This window comes from Serinus canaria, chromosome 21, assembly GCF_022539315.1.
Source record: "Serinus canaria isolate serCan28SL12 chromosome 21, serCan2020, whole genome shotgun sequence".
NCBI classification, from domain to species: Eukaryota; Metazoa; Chordata; class Aves; order Passeriformes; family Fringillidae; genus Serinus; species Serinus canaria.
Window position 1 is genome coordinate 4,670,899 of NC_066334.1, and position 23,829 is coordinate 4,694,727.

The 23,829-nt window shown below is 48.2% G+C and overlaps 1 protein-coding gene across 4 annotated transcripts in view; it reads left to right on the forward strand.

The window, feature by feature from the left end:
* Positions 1–23,829, forward strand: part of MEGF6 (multiple EGF like domains 6) — a 96,023-nt gene that overhangs the window by 25,470 nt on the left and 46,724 nt on the right. Inside the window, exon 1 of one of the 4 annotated variants that reach the window (XM_050982316.1) lies at positions 21,833–22,441. The exons of the other annotated variants lie outside the window; for them this stretch is intronic. Within the exon in view, the coding sequence (XP_050838273.1) occupies positions 22,300–22,441 (142 nt within the window). The 5' untranslated portion in view covers positions 21,833–22,299. Of the gene's footprint in view, positions 1–21,832; positions 22,442–23,829 lie in introns of those variants that run through there. 4 annotated transcript variants of the gene reach the window in all.

A 23,829-nucleotide genomic window follows, 5' to 3' on the forward strand; every position in this document is an offset into this window, starting at 1 on the left:
GCTGCCTGGAATTTGTAGAATTAATTTATGCTTAAACACACAGCCCACACTGCAATAAATCCTTGGTATGTTATGCTTTCCGTTTCTGGCCTTGGAAAGGCTGGAGAAAACATTTTTTTAATTCATTAAGTGCTGCTTTCTCTGGGGCATCGTTTGAAAGCCCTGTTCTCTGGCAGGTGATAACATCTTTCAAGCAGCCTCTCCCCACCTCAGCAACAGGTTTGCTTTTCATTTTTTCCTTGTTTGTTGTGTTTCTGTTTCGTCTCCCATGCTGCATGGGCTCAGCACAGCACAATAATGGGTTTAATAATTCAGAAACAAACACATGTGGAGATTCCAGTCATTACAAATACCTTTTCTTTTTCTGGGAAGATGCTCAGAGGGTTCCCTCCCCAGAGGTCTAATCCATGTGGGTTACGTGAGGAGAGGAGGACACTTGTTCTTGATCCAGGTTTCAGTGCCTGCAAGTTCCTGTTTTGTTTTTCCCTTGAGCTGAAGCTTGATGTTCTGGGCAGCCTGGATCCCAACTGAGTTGATTGATAGTGGAGAAGGAAGAAAATCTCCCACTAACAACCCCCACAGAGAAATCCAGGTGGCACCAGCCAGTGAAGGAGTTTTTTATGGTCACTTTTTACTGTTCTACAAAGTTCAAATGGAAAATGTTGCCTTGGAAAATGGGACTCCTCTTGCATCAGTGGCACCAGGATCAAAGCAGCAGCTCAGGGAATTTGCTCCTCTGCAGCTTCTTTATCATGGAATTACAGAATTATAGAATTACTATAGAATTATTACAAAATTACAGAGCATCCTGGGTTGGAAGGGACCCACAAGAACCATCAAAGCTGTGCTGGGGCTGGGCTGTGGCCCTGGGACTGGTTCTCCCTGCACATTCCTCAGCAGAGGAATCTCTAGACTGAAAGGAGAGTCCAGGGGACCCTCACCATTCTGGGCTGAGATTCCCCAGCCCCAGCATGGCTGGTTTCCTCCCAGACACACTTAATTTTATGGGGCTGCAGTTTCCCGTGGCTCAGCTTGCAGACAGTGACACATGCGCTGCGTGGAACGCTTTTCCCTTCCACCATTCCATATTTGTGGGGCCTCTGCACCCCCTCAACGTTCCTGCTGGCCACAGGGGCACCTGTTCCACCCTTGCTCTCTGTAAACCAGCCAAAACCCAGCTCTGGAGGCCAACAGGTGTTTCTAGTTTGCGGCACATTAATGGATATTGACTGCCTGTCTTCCCGCCTCTCCAAGCCAATAAAGCCCTGGATCTGGAAATCCTCCACTCCCCGCTGCAGCAGCAGGCCCAGCACGGGATGCCAAGAGGCCAAGCGAGCTCAGGGGCTGGGTGCTGGGGCTGCTGGCCCCGAGCTGCTCTCTGAAGTCATTCCTTTGTGTTTCACTTTCCATTTATCCCGGGGTGTTGGCTGGAAAGCCGGGCACGCTGCAGCTGTCCGGGCACCGCTGAGTTATTCTGTACGCGGAATAAACAGACTCCACCACTCTCGGGGCTTCTGCCGCTCACAGTGACCCCCAGATGTGTCACAAAGTCTCTTTTCCCACCCCAGCAGTCAAAGAAGGAGTCAGAGCTCTTCAGTTCTTGTTCTCAAGGTGGTTTATTGTTTCTAATCTATAAAATTCTTTCTCCTGTCCAGCCAAAGTCTGTTCAGCAGGACAGACAGAGGCACTCTGCCCGTCCTCAGGGTGGTGTTATCTTTTTACACTAAAAACTATGTGTACATTATTTACAATTACTTTCTAATACCTATCACCTATATTAGACAGTGAGCTTCTACTCTAAACCAATCCAAAAGTGCCACCATTACCCAGAAGATGGAGGCTAAGAAGAAGAACAAGGCATGCCCAAATCCCTCCACCATGAAAAAACCCTTTTGGCTTCCTTACCCTGGACTTTTTAGCAGCTATTTCAGCTGCAACAGTTTGTGGTGGTTTTCACCCCCCTAAGGAAGTCTGCCTTTCTTCAATCATGGCATCTCCACGAGGTCTTGTAGGTGGCAGAGCCTTGGTTTGAGGTGGGACGCCGCTGCAGATGCAAAAAGAAGCAGAATAACCCACGTTTGCCAGTTCAAATACGGATTCTTTCCCTTTAGAAATTTATGTGGCTTGCTTAAAGACTGGCTAGACCATTCCCAGAGGTCCAACCCAGCTCCCCTGGCCAGGAGCTGTTTCGAATCAGGGATAATGGGAGTCAGTTCTGTGATTCATGGTCCTGATGTGACTGTCAGAGATCAAAGGGCCAAAATAACCCAGCCCGGTGTAAGAAAGGCAGTGGAGGAAGGGCCAGGAGGGTTCCCAGCAGTTAAAGAGGATCCGGGGATGCCGTGCCTTTCCTTGGCATGCCATTGCGCTGTGTGAGGGGTGTTGGGTTTCAGCCCCGCCGATGGATGCCAGATGTGTGTCATTAGAGGATACCTCTCCTCACCAGCTGCAAATTGTCCATCGCTTCCTCTGCTGTTTTCACCGGGAGAAGCTTGAATTCCCGCTATTTCCTGCCATCTCAGATGTTGTCAGCCTGCTCTTTAGCTGGATTTCTGCAGCCCAAACCAGTCACGTGTGGCAAAATCAGGCGTTCTGTCTTGATTTGTATTTTTGCAGGAGCTCGGTGAGGGTTTGCCTTGATAAACTCGCCCATAAAATTGCATTTTATATTTAGCTTGCAAAATGAATCCCCAGAAAACTCCAAGGATTTTACTGGAAGAATGCTGGAGATGGTTTTGTACTTATGTGAGAAGAAGACATGGCTTTTCACTTTGTGGTCTCTGGTGCAACAGGATATGCTCCTAAAAAATGTGTGTTCTTAAACTGAAGAAATGGTTAAAAAAACAGGAATACAGAATGCTCTGGGTTAGGGATAAATTCATTAGGAAAATGTTCACACTTTACCCAGACTTTTCTTCAGCAGGAATCTGAGGTTTCTGTGAGGTCCCATGTGTTTGATACCTCCCTTGTGGAGTTTTGTGAACACACCATTTTCCTTGGCAGCTCATTCCTTCCTGCCTGTATCTCCCAGACAGAGAACTTTAGCAAGCTCCCTTCTAGAAATGGCCTGAAATGTCTTTTTCACTTTTTCACTCCTAAAAGCAAGATTCATTATAAGGAAAACAAGGACAACAGCTCCCTTTCCTGGGCACTTCCCGTGGCTGTTCCCACCTGGCTGGCCGTGCCTTGGGGCTGGCTCTGGATGAGGAGGAGGAAGGTGAGGAGCATTCCATGGGCTCCTGTGGCAGAGATGCAGGAAAGGAGAGGGGAAAAGACCTGGATCTCTTCTAAGGAATGTATTTGTCCCTGTCCTTTCCATGCCACCATCCTGGCACATTCCATGATTGGAAATGCAGCATTGGCTTTGACCTTTCCCAATATTCAGCAGAGAGTGGGGGTGTTTGAAATACCCAGGAGAAACAGATGTAGAAAATGAGTTTTGGGAAGCAGCAGACCAGGTAATTTTTCTGGTTTAAAATGATTTAGGCATTATCCCCCTCTGTACGGGCTGGGAACCTGCCTTGGATTGCACAGCAGAGTAGTGACTCCTGGCAAAAAAATACATTATTTCAGCCTCCTTTTCCCCCAGTTGCTCAGGATCTCACCTCATTAATAGTGGAGATTTTGGAATGTCAGATATTTGGCGTATCTGGCTATTGGAGCTGTACAATAGGTCCCTCTGGCTGGCTGTCACTGAGCCCCATCTTTCTGTGGGAAGGTGTTTGATCTGCACTTGGTTGTGCTGGCACTGGCCCTGCCCAGGAAACCTCTCTCACCTGAAACAACTGCTCCTTCGAGGAGGTGAATTTCCAGTTTAAAACATTACATTTATGCTTTTTTTTTTTTTTTTTAAACTCATGAATCTCCCCAGAAGCGAGTAGCCCTGACCCTTTCATTAGAGACAAAAGGGAGTGTGTATAAATGTCTTTTGTGGCTTGGCAGTAAACTTGCTGAGGACGACATAAAACGTGCTCATTAAACGCTCTTTACCCAGCATTGCTTTTTGTTTTCAGCAGCACTGTGATGTTTCATCCCACCATTAATTGCCTAATACCAATTATGGCATAAACAAGCCATTTGCTAGTGTAACTTTTTCCATTTATTTTCCAAGGTTCTTACCTTTTCCCGTTATGCATCTGGGAACGTGAGGGGCAATATTTGAGGGGAAATATAAATCACGAGATGGGTGATCAATAGTTTTACACAGACCCTCCTGTGCTACAAACGTGACTGTGGCTCTTGAGAGCCCTCCAACACGCTCCCCCCACTTGGCTGCTTTGTTGTATTGAGCTTAATTATATGGAGACAAAGAGACTTGGAGAAGGCTCTTTTTTCCCAGGGATGTGCCAGTTTTTCAGTGTAAGACACGGACTGCTGTTGTGTGCTGGCAGCTCTCGAGGGAGAGGTGGGCACTGCCTGGGTGTCACAGACACCCCAAACGCTGCCAAGTGCCTCGAAGGGCTGGGCACAGGCAGAGGGGCAGAGCTGACCCCTCCTTGCAGCCCTTCTGCTCGAGGTCATCGTCTTCTTTGTGGCATTTCAGCTCCTGGCTCTGTTCTGGCCAAAATCTGGGAGCTGGCTGGGGCAAGCAGAACTTTGAAAGGTTCTGGTTTAGGATTCCCTTTGGAATAAAGAGTGTGGCTTCTGGAGCTTTCTATCCACATGAGTGAGTTTAAACCTGATAGGTGAATGTCTTGGTTGGAACAGCCAGGTGTCTGCTAAGGAAGGCAGGAGCCTCCCCTGAAATGGAAAATGTAAACCCCCTCCCTCTGAATTATTGTGATTTTGAAATTAAGGGCTCTCAGGCAAAGATATGGGAGCAGGAATAACAGTTCTTAAATTAGGGAAGAAAAGAAAGATAAAAAAAAAAAAGCAGGAATACAGAACAGAGTCAGAATAGACCTGACAGCCTGTGGGTCAGGGTGATGGCACAGTCCCATCCCAGGGGGGCTCAGGGTGGTGGCACAGTCCCATCCCAGGGGCTCAGGGTGGTGGCACAGTCCCATCCCAGGGGGGCTCAGGGTGGTGGCACAGTCCCATCAGGGGGCCAGTCCTCCCAGGGGCTCAGGGTGGTGGCACAGTCCCATCCCAGGGGGGCTCAGGGTGGTGGCACAGTCCCCCCAGGGGGCTCCCAGGGTGGTGGCACAGTCCCATCCCAGGGGGGCTCAGGGTGGTGGCACAGTCCCATCCCAGGGGGGCTCAGGGTGGTGGCACAGTCCCATCCCAGGGGGCTCAGGGTGGTGGCACAGTCCCATCCCAGGGGGCTCAGGGTGGTGGCACAGTCCCATCCCAGGGGGCTCAGCCCTCCTGCAGTGCCAGCTGTGGTTCTGCTGGAGCAGGGATCCTGCACAAGGGGGGAGTTTTCCTCTGCAGCTCCAGGGCTGCTGGAGTTGGGCCTGCTCTCCCTCTGGGAATGCAGGGCAGCAGAAAGCTGCTCCTCTGGGAATGCAGGGGGCAAAGGGTTTCCGGGCTGTTCCCAGGGCAGATTGGATCCAGGTAGGAATGCTTGGCTCCTCCCCTGGGCAGGGCATCTCCCATGGGATGGTGGAATTTGATCAGCCCTGCAGGGACACTCAAAGGCCCATTAACAGAAGCTAATTAGTAACTAACGGCCCATGGACAGCAGAGATCTCCTGGAGGGAGGGTTGGCTGTGGGAGAAATAAAGAAAACTGCCCAGTTTTTTAAATTAAATAAATTTAAATAAACAGAGATAACTGCCCCAGCTCTGACAGATGATAACAGAATACACACCCCCACCCACATCTTGCAATCCAGGACAGTGAATATCTGGATCTCACACTGACTCTTGCCATGCCTGTAGCTCTCATTTCTCACTCAGGTAGCAGAGATTTATCCTTTGTCATTGCTGCTCCTGGAAACACAGTGTCAAGCCTGCTCCCCCCAGGGCAGAGATGGGCACTGACAGGCTCCTTGAGTGAGGAATCACAGCTAGAAGGACTCAGGAGGAAGGAGAGACTTTTGATGTTTAGCTGGAGAAATGGAAGTGTGCCAGAGTTGTGAGCCCTGGCTGTGGGAATGAGCCCAGGGATGTGTCTGGAGCCCAGATCTGCTGCCTGGGGCACGTGTGGTGCTCAGAGCCATCCCCTCCTCCAGCCCCTGTTGAACCCTTTACAGCTTAGCCTGGTGCTGCAGCATTTCTTCTGAACACTCCAACTAACTAGATCTTGCTAATTTTCCCCCCTTAATTCTGTGTGAATCTCTCTGGCTTTGTAAGCAGTGAGAAGGAAGCTTTGTGTTTTTCTCCCTGCCGTGCTGGCAGCAGATCTTGGCCACTCAGAAGCCACCTGCCATGGGGACACCCCACTGAAGGTCACCAGGTGAGCACAGAGCTTCACCCTGGCACAGATTTTGCTGTGAGAAACTACTAAAAATGGGACAAACCTGCTGGAGACACTTAAACCTCCCTATGCTCAGCTTTGGCAAAGCCTCTGTGATGTCACAGAGCTGAGGTTGCTTCAAAGGGTTGGAAACTTTGAAGGAAGTCTCTTCACTTCTCTATAAGAGGAATACAGGTTCTTTCCCAGGAGAGTCATTCCCCGTCTTCCCATTAAATACAGTTTTGGCCATACAGTGGAAAAAAATCATCAAAGCCCAGCCTGTGCTCTGAGCTCCTGAAGGGAAGCCTCGGAAAGGCTGCCAGGCACAGTATATTTTTTATTGCATCCATTATATAATGTGTCAAAAAAGAATTCTCTCCTCTATGGGGGGATATTTATAGTCCACAGGGTTTCATGGCAGGAGTGGAGTGTCTCAGGTTACCCTGGCTAAGCCAAGCCAGGCTGCTGCCTCTGGCTCCGTGGGAGCAGCTCTGGGAGCCTGAGGGTGTCCTGGGGAATGGAGCAGCTCTTCTGTCCCACCTCTCCATCTCCTGAGGAACCTCGGCAGGACCAGGCAGAAATTTTCCTAAACTCTCAACACATTGGGCATGGCAGCAGGTAGAAACCAGTGGCTGGATTTAGGAGTGGGCAGGAGGAGGAGGATGTCTCTGCTGAGTCTGCCTGAGGCTCACGTTGGTCAAGGAGCTGAGAAAACAACAAATAATGTGACATCCATAGGAAAAAAGTGTGATCTGAGTGGAGAGGGGACATTTGGTGACATCTCTGCCTCGCCCATGAACAGAAGCTGTGTGGAGGACACCTGGCACAGGTATGGGGATGCTGTTGGTTCCATTTCAGCTGGTCTCTCTTGTGGATGTTCCCCCAGAACGTCTGCACAGCCCAAAGGAGCTCCTTGCCCTGACCTGGTACACACATTCCAGTGGGATGGAGGCAGGTGAAGAGGTCCCAGAAGTCTCCTTTAGGTTGGGAAGATTCCAGTGGCAGTTTCCCTGGAAGTGTGGTTACCTCGCCTTGCAGGAGGTAGCTGGCAAAGAGATGAGCAGAAATGTGTTAACCCAGACTGAACCACTGAAATATTTGAGCTCAGTTTTCCTCTTCTTTAAAAAATAAATACCTCAAAGAGCAGATAAAACCCTGCACAACTTCACACCTAAACCTCCGTGTCAAGGAGTCGAGTTCCAAAAGACCTGCAAAGTTTACAGACAGCTTGCTTGTGCAACTCTTAACTTCATCAGGATTGAAAGCCCTGACTATGGTATTGATTAAACCTTATTTGGCCCTCTGACATATTTATATTTGTGAGGAGTTTAGAGGGAGCCAAGACTGATCATGCAGTCGCTCTGGGGAGGCTGGCTCACGCTGAGGAGGGGGTGTCAGGTTGCACATGCACGGCTGGTATGTGTGGGAATGATGCCATGTGATAAAGTGAGCCTGTGGTCCCCTCTTCACCTCTCCTGGGACTCCCCAAACCCAGACAGGGCACGTCCATTTGTGTGTTTGTGGGATCTCTCCACGTGTGGGGCTGTGTTTTCCTGCATCCACCCAGCATCCCCAAAGTGCCTCACGCTGCCCTTCCTGCCACAGCAGGTACAGCCCTGGCCGTGCATGGGGAAAACATCACAGAATCACAGGATCACTCATCTTGGAAAAGAACTTCAAGATCATCCAGTCCAAGCTGTGCCCAATCCCCACCTTGTCACTGAGTGCCACATCCAGGGATGGGCACTCCAAACCTCCCTGGGCAGCCCCTACTAAGACCTGACCACCCTTTCCATGGAGAAATTCCTCCTGATATCCAGCCCGACCCTCCCCTGGCACAGCCCTTGTTCCCTGTGACCTCCACCTGGCTGCAGCCTCCTGTCAGGTTCAAGGCCATGATAACCAAAAAGCACCAGATACATCAGCAGTGCTTGAAAAGCTACCCCAAAGATGACAGATGACATCAGTTTGGATGGGAAATTGAGGAAGAAATGAGGGGTGAAGGAAGAAGCAGTGCCTGTGGCACGGAGTCAGCCTTATCTGAGCACCACAGGAAGCTGCAGAGCTGGGCTGATAATCTGCTCCCTGCACACCACGCAGCTCCCAGCAGGCACAGGCTCCTTTTATTCCCAAAAAAAAGGAGAATTCCTGGAGGTGCTGTCTGTCAGGGCTGTTTTGTGATGTCTCTGTTACTGCAGGTCAGGAGGAGCCAGTTTGGGCTTGTCTCAGCATCTGATAAAATCCATAGAAAGGCATTGGATTTATGGATTTACAATTGGGTTCACAGAGTGTTGGATTAATAAGGAGGAGAACCTGGATAGGAACTGTGGAGATCTGGGAAAATCTAAAATATATCCTTACAGTTTCTCTTTTTCACCACTCTGGTTACAGCTTTGTATCTTGCAATTTGTCTTTGCCACCCCTGCTGGTGGATCTCCTGGAGGCACCGTGGGATTCAGGGATGGAAATCCCAGAGGGTGCTGAGCTGGAGAGAGGGGAAACAACACAAAAAGGAAGGAGGAACACAACAAAGAAACAAAAAACCCCACGGAGCCTGGATTTTGTGTGCTGGCAAACTTCAGCAGAGCCCCAACACTGGGAGGATTGTGCAGCCTCATCCCCCTGGCACAATTTCAGAGAAACGAGGGACAGGCTCCTCTTTCATCCCAAATTCAGCCACGCAGAAGTGCCTGCAGGACCCACAGCATCCTGCCAGTCCTGTGCCTAACTCCTTAGTTCAGCACTTCAGTGCTGGAGAGAGAGAATTGTCTGATTTCCTTTGTGTTGTCAGGAGGGAGTGTTCCTGGGGGAATATTGATGAGTTTTTGAGGGCTCAGATCCCCAGGATGTCACAGCCTTTCTCCCAGTACAGCTGGTTCCACAAAGATCTCCTACAGCAGCCTCATTTTTAGGGAATAATCACCCAAAGCTTCTCTCTGAGAGTGTGTGTGGTGTCCTCTCGGCCAGAGGGAGGGGGTAGAGCATCTCTGCTGGGCTCTGCTCTGCTGATCTGTCCCTGGAGCTGCTCTCTTTGCACTGCCTGTCTCCCATTCAAAACCTGCAGAGTTATCCATTTGGAATGAGAGAAAAAAAAACATTTTACCCCAGTTTTAATCACTTCTAGTCTATATAAATTTTAGTGGGTTTTTTCCTTTTTTTTTTTTTTGTCAAACAAAATGCAGAAATCTTTGTTTACTTTTTTGTCTTATGAAAAGTTACCCACTTACCAAAAAACCCAACAAAAAACAAACCAAGGAAAAAAAAACCCAAAAACCAAAACCAACACCCCACAAAAACAAAACCAAAACCACCATCCACCCAAGGCCCCCCAAACCTGGTCCTCCTTCCCCAGGGAATTGGACCCTGGTCCTCCTTCCCCAGGGAATCGGACCCTGGTCCTCCTTCCCCAGGGAATTGGACCCTGGTCTTTTTTCCCCAAGGAATTGGACCCTGGTCCTCTTTCAGAGGGAATTGGACCTTGGTTCTCCTTTCCCAGGGAATTGGATCTTGATCCTCTTTTCCAAGGAAGTGGACCCTGGTCCTCCTTCCTAGGGAATTGGACCTTGATCCTTTTTCCCAAAGAATTGGATCCTGGTTCTCCTTTCCCAGGGAATTGGATCCTGGTCCTCCTTTCCCAGAGAACTGGACCCTGCTCCTCTTTTCCAGGGAACTGGATCCTGGTCCTTTTTCCCAAGGAATTGGACCCTGGTCCTCGTTCCCAGGGAATTGCCAGCATGCAGGTGGTTGAGGTGCCCGGTGTGCTCTGGAGAGCTCTCCCCTTTCGAGGTCACCAGTATCATGCACAGAAATTCCTTTTTCCCTGCCCTGAGTCCCGGATCTGAGGTGTGTGCTCTGGAGCTGGGGATGACTGTCACTTTCTGGGAAAGCTGGGAATTTGTTCAAGCCAAAGCCAGATGCTTCCAAACCGGGGCCTCTGGCATTTCAGCTTCCTTCAGACCTTTTTTTTACCAGAGCTGTAAAATCACCTGACAACAGGCCATGAATATTAATGGACTTTAGCCCCCAGGCAGAGGGAGAAGTGGGGGTTTGTTATCAGGTTAAAAGTGGACGGCTGCTTTCATGTGGGAGTGTGTAACTTCCATAAATAAAACACCAGATGTGCTTGGGTTCTGTTTTCCTTTAGACGACTTGGGAATTCTCATAAAGAACAGGAATACCAGGACTTTATTTCAGCCCTTTCCTGGCAGGAGTCACTGTCTTGGACAGACAGGTGCCTGCTGAGGAAGGCAGGAGCCTCCCCTGAAATGGAGAGTGCAAACCCTCCCCACCCCTCTGAATTGCTGCAAATTTTAAATTAAGGGGTCTCAGGCAAAAATATGGGAGCAGGTATAAGAGTTCTTTACTAGGGAAGAAAATAAAAAGATAAAATAAACAATGGAGTAAACAAAAACAACCCTGGCAGAGCCAGAGCACAGCCTGACACCCTGTGGGTCAGGGGGCTGGCAGCAGTGCCACTGGAATTGTGGCTCAGCCCTCCTGCAGTGCCAGGGCTGGTTCTGCTGGAGCAGGGATCCTGGAGAAGGGAGCACTCTGCCTCTGAAGGGCCAGGGGAAGAGGCAGCTGCTGCTCCTCTGGGAAATCCAGTGGAGAAGCTGTGCTGGTGTTCCAGAATCTCAGATTCTATCCAGGTAGGAGTGCCTGGCTCCTCCCTCTGGGCTCACATCTCCCACTGGGATGCTGCAGTTCTTATCAGCCATGCAGGGACAGTCAATGGCCTCTTATCAGCAGGTGTCCCCTCCCCAGGGAGGAGTGGGTGTGATCACTCAGAGAGAGATAAGGAAAACTGCCCACTCGGCAAAAGACAACTTCCGTCACAGACACATTCATTTTTCACATTCATGAAAAATCCTTTCCTTAGGATTATTTCTCCCGAGAAGCTGAGAGGCCTCAGGAACAAGATGTGAACAATGATTCTCTGCTGCTGTGGGATGCAACAGGTGGATCTGGGATTGGTCTCACCTGGTTGTTTCTAATTAATGGCCAATCCCAGCCCAGCTGTTTTGGACTCTCTGCTCAGTCACAAGATTTTATTATCATTCCATTCTCTTCCTTCTTAGCCAGCCTTCTGATGAAATCCTTTCTTCTATTCTTTTAGTACAGTTTTAATATAATATATATCATAAAATAATAAATCAAGCCTTCTGAAGCATGGAGTCAGATCCTCATCTCTTCCCCCATCCTGGGACCCCTGTGAACACCACCACAAGCTGCCACACCGATGGTAACAGAACAACCTGGAACAGTCACACAGGGGGAGCTGCTGGGTGCCAGGATGCTGCAGGGTGGGTACCACATCCAGCATCGGGGCTCCTGATGCTCTGAACCCTCCAGATTAGGCCAGGCTTACCTGTAAATCCTCCCAAACCAGACCTGTCTGCTGACAGGATGTTGGTGCAGGTGTTGCAGGAGGATGGTGGAGCACACCCAGCCCTGTGCCCCAGGGAGGGGATGATGCAGTCAGTCCCTTCCTCGGCAGGGATTTGTGCTCAGAATATATTTGAAACAAATCTTGCACAGGTGCAAGGCTGGAGGAGCAGGATGGGATTCTTCCAAAGAAGAATTTTTCGTTTTTAAATGAGCGTGGATTATCTGTAAAAAAATGTGCTGTATAGGTGAAAGTTGAGAGCAGTGTTCTCTTTCCTAGCTCTTCCTTGAAAACAAAAAGCAAATGTAGGTATTTCACAAGCAGATTATCTGAAACAGTTTTGACAGAATTCATGGAGGAAGTTTCCTATTGAATTTATTTGTGTTTCCACCGCCCTTTGATTAAAACTAAGAAGTTTTCCAGGAGCTCCTAAACATCCACTGTGTGTGACCTTGGAGATCAGGCTTTAGTGGAGCCTGTGGGGTGATTTGAGGCGTCCCATGCTTGGTTTCAAGGCTCAGTGGGAGTCTCCAGGAGGAGTGAGCAGTGCTCTGTGCCTGCTGCAGTTCCTTTGGTGTCTCACCACCACAAACATGTGAGCACAAGAAAAACCAACAATTTGGTTTTTCCTCTCTGCTGAGGATCTAGGTGGTGCATAGCATTCTTGAACACTGGCTTGTTTTTGTTTGAAAAATCACCTGAAAATTACATTTCTGGGTGATGTGAAGGGTAGGAGTGATCAGGACACTGCAGCTGCCCCTGAATCATCTGAGCTGTGAGTCCAAGCCAGGATCAATCCCCCAGCTTGGATTTGAACTGCAGAGTTTGTCCAAAGCTCACAGAGCTCAGCCCTAAAATGATGACAGGAAAATCCTCACCCTCAGGCAGTGATGCTGAGCCTGTGGTGAGCTGGGGGATGAGGAACACTCCTCCTTTTATTTATGGATGGTGTGTTTGGGTCAGGGAGGAAGGAAGTTCCATAATGCTTCCATAAATACAAGCTCTGGGGAGCTGCAGGAGTGTTTGCAGAGCCCAACCACAAAGCTTATTTTGACAAAACGTGGAGGCAAGGATCATTCCAGCTCTGGAGAAACTCAGGGCTTGCAGGGGAACCTGCTGAGACTGGGTCTGGTTGAAAGATTAAAGGGAATTTTATATGAAAGCTGCAGTTAAACATAATAATAATAATAATAATAATAATAATAATAATAATAATAATAATAATAATAATAATAATAATAATAATAAGTATAAGTATAAGTATAAGTATAAGTATAAGTATAAGTATATAATATAATATAATATAATATAATATAATATAATATAATATAATATAATATAATATAATATAATATAATATAATATAATATACTATACTATACTATACTATACTATAATATAATATAATATAATATAATATAATATAATATAATATAATATAATATAATATAATATAATATATAATACATTAATAATAACATTAATAATAACAATAACAATAACAATAACAATAACAATAACAATAATAATAATAATAATATTTTCAGGTGTGCTGGGCTTCATGTGGATCTATACCTCCCCTCAAATAGACTCTGCATTTAGGCACTTGCTCTGAAAATTTAATTAGAATTTATGAAATTCTAATGTGAAAATGTAATTAGGATTTATGGAATCCATACTTTTAAGGCTCTGCAGAGTGCAGACTGCCCAGAGCCCTCCTCCAGCTCCCTGCCTGGACCCTGCCCTGCCCAGAGCCCTTGGAATGAGCCCCTGTCTGCAGGTTGCTGCAGAGAGGGGATTAAGCAAATATAAACCCTTGGGGATTTCATTAAGCTCTATCAGGTCTTAGGATTTCTGAAAATAAAACAAAACTTGCAGGGTCTGGTGTTTGTGAGCAGCCAGGGTGCTCTGAGCCCAGACAGGACCGAATTAGAAGAGGCTGAGGGAATTAAACTCCGGGGCTCTTTGATCACATCAGCTTTGTTTTGATTGCTGTCCCTCTCCAGCTCTGTTCTTGGCTGGGAATACCTTTAATTCTTCATGACCTGGCAGGTTGGTGTGCTGCCTGCAGACACCTTTCCTTGCTGCTGTTGCAGGGCTGACCTGGGGCTGGGTGGATGCAGAATAGAAGTGTCACTTCCAGGCATGGCCCTGCAAGAGCCTCCCTGCCACCACCCACGTTCTGCCACCCTTCCATCCCATGGATGCCACAGGATTCCCTCTGCAGCAGAGATCTGGCAGCGATGGCAATGGGGCTGGCTCTGGGTGAGCAAGGGTAAAACCAAGATTTATCTGCAGTAGCAGAAGGAAACCCTGAGCACGGCGTGGCTGAAGCTCATTCCTGGCACAGCTGCAGCCCATTCTTCTTCCATCCAGCCCTAAACCCTTCAAACCCTATTTGTCTCCATTTTTTCTGCTCTCTTGTAAGAAGGAAATGCTGCTTTACAGAGAAAAAAAAAAAGAAACAAACCCAAAAAACCCCAACTTCTTAAGCACAGATACATTTTTGAAGTGCCTCGCTCGGTGCCAAACGTCAGAAATTTGCCAGCAGCTGATAAATCTTTTTGAAACCGCCCCATATATTCCACACATCCAGCTGAAACTTGGAATTCCCTAAACTTTGGGTGATTTTGATCTGTATCCGAAAATAAAGGAGTGGTCTAGCAGCGATGCAGGGGTGGGAGCATCTCCAGGGCTGGTTCGTGGCTCCCGGGGGGATTTGGGGGAGGATGGAGGATGCTGCAGGGCTGAGACTCAGGGTTTAGCTCCTTCAGCTCCCCAGTGGAATCCGTGCGAGCCGCTGAGGAGGGGAAGGAGGGATCCGGTAACAAGGGGTGGCGATTCCTCCCTTCTCACCTGGTGATTAGTCACTCTCCCTAATAAAAGGTAATTTGAGAAAAGTGCTCTCTGTGCCTTCGAGGTCTGGCCCACGCCCTGCTCTGGGGTTGGGAGAGCTCTGGTTTCCGTGGGGGAACGTTCCTCGTTCTCGACTTGAGTTACAAAAATTGGTAGAAAATTCATAAAGGTGTCTATTTTGTGTTTTTCAACCTTTTAGTTTAGATTTCTGTGGATTGATGCTATCCAGGGTACTCGTGTGTGTTTATTTGAAGGAATTTTAGTGGAAAGCGATAACAGTTCTAAGACAAGAGGGAAAACCTTTAAAACAACAGGTCTACAATGCAGAGGAGTTTTGTCCTCTCATTTTCATGAACAAGAGGATTGTTATAAAATAAACCAGAGGGTTGGGATATCATGGGTGTTCTTATCCATGGGAGCCCCTCCAGGGCAGGAATCTTTTGGGTGACATCTGGAGTGTTTGGGCAGGGAAGGAGTGGGAATGTTTTGTACCTGTTAATGTTGCATTTCCTTATTGCACTGAAAGCTCCAAATGGGGAAAAGAGCTGCAGCAAAAGCAAAAAGCAGTTGGGTTTGGGTCGGTGCAGCACCTCCAGCACAGGCAGGAGGTTGTGGTGATCAAGGGGGGAATTGTGGCCATGCCCTGTATTTTTGTTGCTTCAAAAATGAGATTTTTTTCCTTCCCAGTTTGTTCCCTGTTCTGCCTCAAACCTGCTCCTGAAATGGAGTGGAAGAGGAGCCCCAGTGTGTCTGGAAATGGAAACTCCCAGTGCCAGCTGTGCTCCAGGTGCCCTTTGGGCTCCCACAGCTGGAACCAGCCCTGCCTTGCTCTGGGTGGGATTTCCATCCGTGTGAGTGCTGCTGGTTCAGCTCAGAGCCAGAGAAATGCAAAAAGCTCTTTGCCCATCAGGGCCAAGAACAAGATGACAGTTTCTGGATGGTGTCACAGCTCCAGATTCATGGCAAGCACCTTCCCCAGGCTCCCCCAAAGCCCTGGAGTCCCTGGGCAGACATTGAAACACCCACCCAGGGCACTCTGGGGCTTGCTTGGGATGGTCATGGCTTTGTGGCAGAGCTCTTGCATGTTTGCAGCATTGGTTTGCTTAGCAGAAGACCAAAAGTATTCAAATAATTAACCAAGATTGCTGACAAACAGGGAAAGAGCTGTTTGCTGTGGATATCTGCTTGGACATTAAAGAATTCCACAGAAAAATGTCACTTTCTTGCCAATTTGGTACATTTGTCTTGTTTTGTTGAAAATAACTGAAAAGTATTTCCTGGCTCTGTACCACTGTAGAGATGTGTGAAATAAACAGCTCTGCCCTTATCTTAGCCAAGTGAAAATATTTCCAGTTTCCCCAGAATTCCCCTGATGAGGATTAGCTTCTCTGATGATTAAGAGGTTCAGGATTTTGGTGGAAACAAGCAATGCTTTTTAAAATCTTTTCTTTTCTGTTGGTTTTTTTTTTTTTTTTTTTTTTTTTTTTTTTTTTTTTTTTTGTCTTTATTTCTTATACTTTTAGGGGGTCACAGTGTGAATCCCTTTGCAGATATTCTTGGAATAATTTGTAGCTCTTTGCTCCCTGTTTCTCCCTCATTGCCTCTGACTCTGCCTGGGGTGCCCTGAGTGCATCCTGCAGCCCCTTATCCATCCTGTGTGGGTTTGCAGGTCTCATCATGCCAAAACAGGACACTTAATGAAGATTAAGCCTTAAATGAAGTGAGAGTGGAGTTTGCACTGAGCTGCCTCACTCCTGCTTTGCTGGAGTGTAAATCTTTCCAGCCCAGCCAAGCTGGTGTTGAGTTATTCCCCCATGGCTGCACTTCTCAAACAACCCCACTACTGTGTCAGCGAGGGCACCCTGCTGTCCTCACCCTTTTTTTACATTAATTTCTGTTTTTTACATCAGATAAGAAGCTCTTTCCAAACTCCCCACATGCTCTCACATGAGAGGACAGGCTTGGATCTGTGTTTGTGCAGACAGGGAGAGTTTAAGGCACTGATTAATGTTTACAGTTTGCAAAAATATTCAGCTTGTGTTGGTCAGAGTCCTGATGGAGCCTGAATAAAGCTGCAAACCACGGGGTCAGGTATTTGGAGGCCTGTGCTGGCTGGGAGGGTTTGGAGCCCACACCTCTCCTGAGGGTGGCCCAGGAAGAGGAGCTGGGGGTTCAGAGGTCAGCACTTCAAAGGCTTTGTCCTTGGGATTTGATTCCTGGCTTGGAGTGACATCGAGCTGGGACTTTCAGAGTTCTCTCTGAGGTGCCTGCTAAACAAACTGCTCTGCAGTAGCATCAGCTTTGTGTGGAGAGGCAGGAAAATACCAGAGTGTTGGGACCAGGTTTTGAAGGAAAAAAACTTCATCTCAGCCACTCAGGAACTTCCAACCTGAGCTGTGGTCAGAAGGAGAAGGATGTTGTGGCTCAGTGTCCCACTTTTCCTGCCCAGAATTGCCCAAACTGTGCTGGTTCACTGCCAGCAGAAGCACAGACAGTGGGTGGGTGTCCCAGCTGCTGTGGTTTGTGAGGCATGGCAGGTTCTGGGGGAGCTCAGGTGGGGATGGGGCTCTGCTCCAGGAGCAGGCACGTTGGGACAGTGCAGTGGAGAGCTCCTAGAACAAACATCACAAACCAACTCCTAAACCACAATTCCCACAAGCTCTTGTTTATTTTATCCCTCTAAGCACCACTTGACATAGAGAAGGATATTTGCACTTTGCATGGCCTTCATAGGACAAGGGGATTAGCTCCAAAAGTGAATGAAAATTCCCATTTGAGCTGGATTGTGCACAAACATAAACCTGATTCAGCACATGGGGCTCCCAGTTTAGTTCCCAGCTGATGTTACACATAGAGAAATTCAAAAACCTGAATATATTTGAGCATGCAGTCCAGGATGTGCTGGCCCCAAACCACAGACCTCATCCTTCAGCTTGTTCCTTTCCTCACCTCTTCCATGCTCCATCTCCTGCATGTTTCTGTTTCCCAGTCTCCATCTGGCCATTTCCTTTTATCTGGAGTCCCTTTATTTTTTTAATGTCAGAAGAAACATGGTTGAGGGTTTGGGGGTTTTTTTAGGTTCATGGTTTAGGTTTAGGGATGTTTTTTTTAGTTTTGGTTTTAGGTTTAGTTTCATTTTTGGTTTTAGGTTTTAGTTTTGGTTTAGGATGAAGATTCCAGCACTCCTGTTTACCTGGGCAGGTTGACTGTGCCTGTGCAGGGATGAATTAACTCTGGTCCTCACCATGCTGTTGAGCTGTGGAGCACCACATTGCCAGCTCTGATCTGTTTGGCTCCATACAAGAATTTTAAGACTGAATCTGAATGAAATCCTGTGAGAGGCAGAGGCCCAGCCCATCCCCGTCCCTGTTAAAGGATGCTGCTGCTCTCCTGGCTGGTTCCCAGCTGCAGAAATGACCTGCTGCAGATCCTCATGTGTTGCCACACTCCAAACAACTCTTGGTACTTAATCAGCTGAAGTAAATTAGGTGAGGAGGAAGCTGGAGCTGGCTCTGACCTGGCCAAGCATAACTTATTACATATGCAGGGCTCAGTCTGTGTTTGAGCCTGATGTGCTCTGGATGCCTGTGCTGAGCCCCTGAGCTGTCTCCAGGAGTCTGAGCCTGGAGTCAGCCCAGCCTGGAGGAGGCTCAGTTTTGTGACCAACCTTGCAGGACACATGAAGCCACAACCTAAATGAGATAGGGTTTATGACTTTCTGTCAGTTTATCAATCTGTTCAGTAATTCTGGCCTCTTTGATTAGCTATTCCAGCATCTCTGATTTCAAGTATTAGTTAACTGCTATTAATATGGATGGGTGACTGTTCATTTCCCACCTGTGACTCTGCATAGTCTCATTTCCAGTTTGGCAGCTGGCAGTGTGACTTCACAAGGTGCTGCCAAGCACAGGAGCTGACCATCCTTAATTATCACTGTCCCTCCCATCCCTAAATAGAAAGGACATGTGCAGCAGCACAAGCATTATATATTATAATATATTACATATTATATTTTTCATTGTATATTACATTACATTATACATTACATTACATTATATATTACTTTATATATTATATTTTACATTATAATTTATGTTATATTATATATTATATTTTACATTATATTATATATTACGTTATATATTCCATTATATTACATCATAATTATATCATTATATCATTGGATATCATATTTTATATCCTGTTTTCCTCACTGTGCTGAGGTTCTTATCACAGTCCAAGGAAAGGGAATTGAGCAGGTTTGTCACAGAAGTCCCACTTGTTTTGGGAGCTGCAGGAGGAGTTCCCAGGTCCTGGAAGGTCCCTTTGGTGGCTGTCTGAGGAGTCAGGGACTCCCTGAAAAACTGCTCACTGTGACCCATCTGCATTCCAGACAAGGCTAATTGAAGACAGACAAGTCTTGGTAACATTTCTGAGCAGCAGAACCCAGCCCGGCCCATTTCTCACAGCTCTGTTCATTTCTGCTTGTCAGCACCTCGGTGTCAGAGTTCCCCATGGCACTGCCTGGGGCTGGGGGCAGCATTCCCAGCACCTGCTCTGGGCCAGCAAGGACAATCCATGTCTCTCCAGGGATGTATGAAGGATTTAATAATTCCAAGTGGCTCCTGGCAGGGTGGCAGCGTGTCTGTGCACAGCAAGGGCTGCTGGAATCACAGAATTTCTAGGTTGGAAGGGACCTTTAAGATCATCGAGTCCAACCCATGTTCTAACAGCTCAACTAGGTCATGGCACTAAGTGCCACATCCAGTCTTTTTTTGAACACATCCAGGGAAGGTGACTCCACCACCTCCCTGGGCAGATGATTCCAGTATTTGATCACTCTTTCTGTGAAAAAGTTCCTCCTTAATTCTAGCCTGTATCTCCCTTGGCACAGCTTGAGACTGTGTCCTCTTGTTCTGTCTGTTGGTGCCCGGAGAAAGAGACCGACCCCAGCTCAGCACAGCCACCCTTCAGGAAGGTGAAGAGAGGGATAAGGTCACCTCTGAGTCTCCTTTTCTCCAGGCTGAACAATCCCAGCTCTCTCAGTTGCTCCTCATACGGTTTGTGTTCCAAGCCCCTCACCAGCCTTGTTGCTCTCCTTTGGACACACTTTGGAAGGCAGCACCGTGGGACATGGGGAGTGCAGGTGGAATTGCTGGGGGCTCTCAGTGACATTTCCCCTTCTCCTGTCCCATCTCTTTGCTCCCTTGTGGCATTCACATTCTCTGAAAAAATTCCCTTTAGCCAGGATTTTCCTCCTGGGAAGCTGAGAAGCCTCAGAGAAAAGGAAAACAATTCTGATCTCATTTGCTTCTCCTGTGTTGTGCCCATGTGGAATGTGTTTGGAGATTGTTCACCCACGGGAGATTGTTTCATTGGATTCTGCTGGGAGTTGTTTTGGCTCATTGGCCAATTGGGGCCAAGCTGTGTCAAGACTCTGGAAAGATATATAATAATATAATAATAGAATATTATAATAATGCATTAAAAGATATATAATAATATAATAATGTATTAAAAGATATATAATAATATACTAAATTAGCTAATTTATTATATTATTAGCTAATAATGAAAGAGTTTTCATTATTATCTTTTTAGCCTTCTGTAAGTATCCTTTCTGTATTCTTTAGTACAGTTTAGTTAATATTCTTCAATATGATACAGTATCATAAAATAACAAATTAGCTTTCTGAGAGCATGGAGTCAGACTCTTCATTCCTCCCTGCAAATACAATAATCCCTCAGTGCTCAGCATCTCCCTGGGGGCTCTGCTGGACCCAGCAGGCATCTTGAGCAAGGTGTGTGTGCACCACATCAGGCTGAACTTCTCCAGACCATTTCCAAACATTCACAGCATCCTTCAGAGAGGCCACTTTTTTCTTTTTTTCCTCCACAAAGCAACTGACCCAAAATTTGGTCTGTTATTTTTGTTAAAATCAAAATAATAACGAGAAGCATGAGGGCTGTTGCCTTGTGTAAATATTAAGACGAGCTGAAGTGGTCCCTGAAATGTTAGGAAGCTGCTCTTGGAACAGTCAGCAAAGGGGACTCGTGACTTGAGTCCACCTTCCTTTGGAAATTGCTGCAGCAATAGCATGAAATCCCTATTTTCCTCCTGGATTCAGCTTGTTTCAAAATTTTTGGTGGAATGCTATTCATTGCAGCCTAAACCACAAGTTTTAATTTGGAATTTTACTATGGCCAAATAATACTGTGAAAACGTCTCGGAGTAGCAGGGCCTGCTCCCCCCAGCTCAGCCCTGCAAGCACATTGTTTCAAAACATTCCAGAAAGTTAAATGAGGCTTTGGAGCTTGCCTCTGGAAAATCCAATAAGCTATTCCTACTTCTTATTTAATGAAAAAGGTAAAATAAAATTCCCTTGCTTGCAGGAAACGGGAATGAGCGTTATGGTTTTCTTTGGAGCAGCCACAGTGGCTGTTCCTCATTTCAGCTTAAATTTGGTGATTAAGCTTTGCTTTTTTTCCTTATTTTAAGAACAGAATTTTGGTGTTGGGTGCTGTTTCAGCAGCTGGCGTTGTTTTGGGGAGGTGTGATGGTAACGAGGCACTTCCACAGTGAAATACTCCCTGCTTGGTGTAACTCTGGAGTTGTGTAACTTGTGTGGTGTGGTGTAACCACAGCAGCCTGGTGCTCCAGGGGGAGATCCTGATCCCCCCTGCCCTCCTTCCATCCCTCCTCAGCCTGGTTTGGGGCAAATCCACGGGTTCATTTCAGGGTGGATGATTAACCCGAGCTTCGGGGCTGGCCGGGCATAATGAAAACCAAAACAAAATTCCTAGCAATAACAAACAAAAATTTCACAACTATTTATCTACTATTAAAGAAAAAAATTAAACATTACAAAAATTAAAGAAATTAAAAATTACATTACTAAATTATTCAAATATCTATCCAATAGTTTTCCAAACCCCAGCCTGCTGCTCCAGGGGGAGATCCTGATCCCCCTGCCCGCCTTCCCTCCCTCCTTAGCCGGGTTTGGGGCAAATCCACGGGTTCATTTCAGGGTGAAGGACCAGCCCCAGTCCCGGGTGGATGCAGCCGTGGCTCCCTCGCCCCGGGACGGTCGCGTTTCTCCACGCATGGGCTGCGGGGGCGGCTCCGGGCCGGGGCAGCCCCGACAGCTCCCGCCCGTGCCGGGGGGGTCCGGGGCGCTCCCGGGCCCTGCGGTACCTGCGGGGGGCGGAGCGGGACCGCCCCCACGGCTGAACCGCCCGCACCGCCCCGCGCATCCCTCTGCTCCGGCCCGCCGCGGCGGCAGCGGCCGCGTCCCGTCCCTGCTGTGTCCCGTCCCTGCTGTGTCCCGTCCCTGCTCCGTCCCTGCCGCGTCCCGTCCCTGCTCCGTCCCTGCCTTGTCCCGTTCTGTCCCTGCTCCATCCCTGCCGTGTCCCGTCCCTGCCGTGTCCCGCTCCATCCCTGCTCCATCCCTGCCCCGTCTCGTTCCATCCCCCGCCGTGTCCCGCTCCATCCCTGCTCCATCTCTGCCCCGTCCCTACTCCATCCCGGCCCCGTCCCGTTCCAACCCTGTTCAGTCCCGCTCCGTCCGCACTCTGTCCCTGCTCCATCCTCGCTCCGTCCCGTTCCATCTCTTCTCCCTCCCCACTCCGTGCCGCTCCATCTCTGCCCCGTCCCGTCCCGCTCCGTCCGCACTCTGTCCCCGCTCCGTCCTGCCCCATCCCCGCTCCGTGCCGCGCTCATGGGCCGGCCCTGGGCGCTGCTGTGGTGCCTGGGCTGCCTGGGCGGCATCCCGGGCAGCTCCGGCGAGCACTACCGCTACCTGTGGAGGAGCTGCTACCCCTGCTACCTGGGGCGAGCGGGGTACCCCGACCTGCGGCCAGGTACGTGGGTGCCCTGGGAAGGTCCCGCTAGAACCAGGCTCTTGGAGGATTCCGTGTGCCGGGCTGGGGCTCCCTGCAGGGCTCTGCCTCGAGGGGTTTGTCCCCGGATCCCCCAGCTGCAGCATGGAGGGCCCAGGCTGGCGGCCACGCAAGTGACAGACTGGTGACCTGGCTGTATATGTGCCTGTACTATGCAATATTATATTTATTTTTACATTATTATTATTATTATTATTATTATTATTATTATTATTACTATTATTACTATTATTCCTATTATTATTATTGCTGTTATTACTATTGTTATTGGTATTATTATTCTTCAGTGCATTTCTTACTCTGAAAAGTCAGTTCTGGCAGAGGGGGAGAGAAACAGGGGTTTCTTCACATCTGTTGCTGTCCAGCTGGGTTAAAGATAGCTCCTGTGCCACATTCCTTAAAAAGCCAAATGCATGCATTTTGCTGGGGTGTGTAGATTCTTTTTTTCCTCAGATCCAAAGGACCTCGCCCCAGTGCAGGGCAAAAAGTGAAATTTTCCTGTTTTTAACGTGAAAAAATGGTGCCTTTCTCTCTGGGTGAGGTTTGCTGGGGCTGTGTGAATGTTGCTCAGCAGATTCTCCCCCAGGACAGGGCTCGGTGTTTTTTGGGGTTGGGTTTGTGCAAGGGGAATCCTGTGGAAGCAGCAGAGCTGGGCACGGCTGGGGGATGAGGCAGAGGAGCCGTGTCAGGGATCACTGCCCTGGAACATTCAGCCTCAGTGTCTTTGGAAGCAATTCCCAGCCTGCTGCAGCGTGGGAAGAGCTTGGCCAGACTTCCCATGGAGCAGGTGGAGGGGATGGAGCCCTCAGTGCTCCCACTGCATGTGGCTCACGTGGGATGGCATTTGGGGACACGGAGCCAGGTGTGGGTTCTGCCACTGCGCCCTCCCTTCCTCCTCTGGGTGTGCTCAGCTGCCTCCACGGCAGGAAAAGCTTGTGGGGATTCAGGAAATAATAGAGAATATGTGAAGGTTGCTGAAGAATTGGGATGCTTGGGTGTAATGCAGACATCAAGGAATGCATTATCTCATCCTGGGATAATGCTGATAAATAAATAAATGCCCCAAGCAGTGATATCAGAAGAGTTGTGAGATAGAGCTTTGGAAAGGGGCGAGTTGCTGCCTTGTTATTTATAGATCAGATGTTTGTCTCAAGCTCACATCGTGTTTGCTGTCTTCATCCAACTGTGTTGGCTCAGAGTAACTCTCCAAATCAAGCTCCTGAGGTCCAGCTTTGTGCTGGATCCAGCCTTCCCTTCCCTAGTGCAGAATTCCTCAGATCCTCATCCTGAGGATCCTGATCCTGTTTCTGCTCCTCTCAGCTCCGTGGACAGGCAGCTCTCTGCAGGCT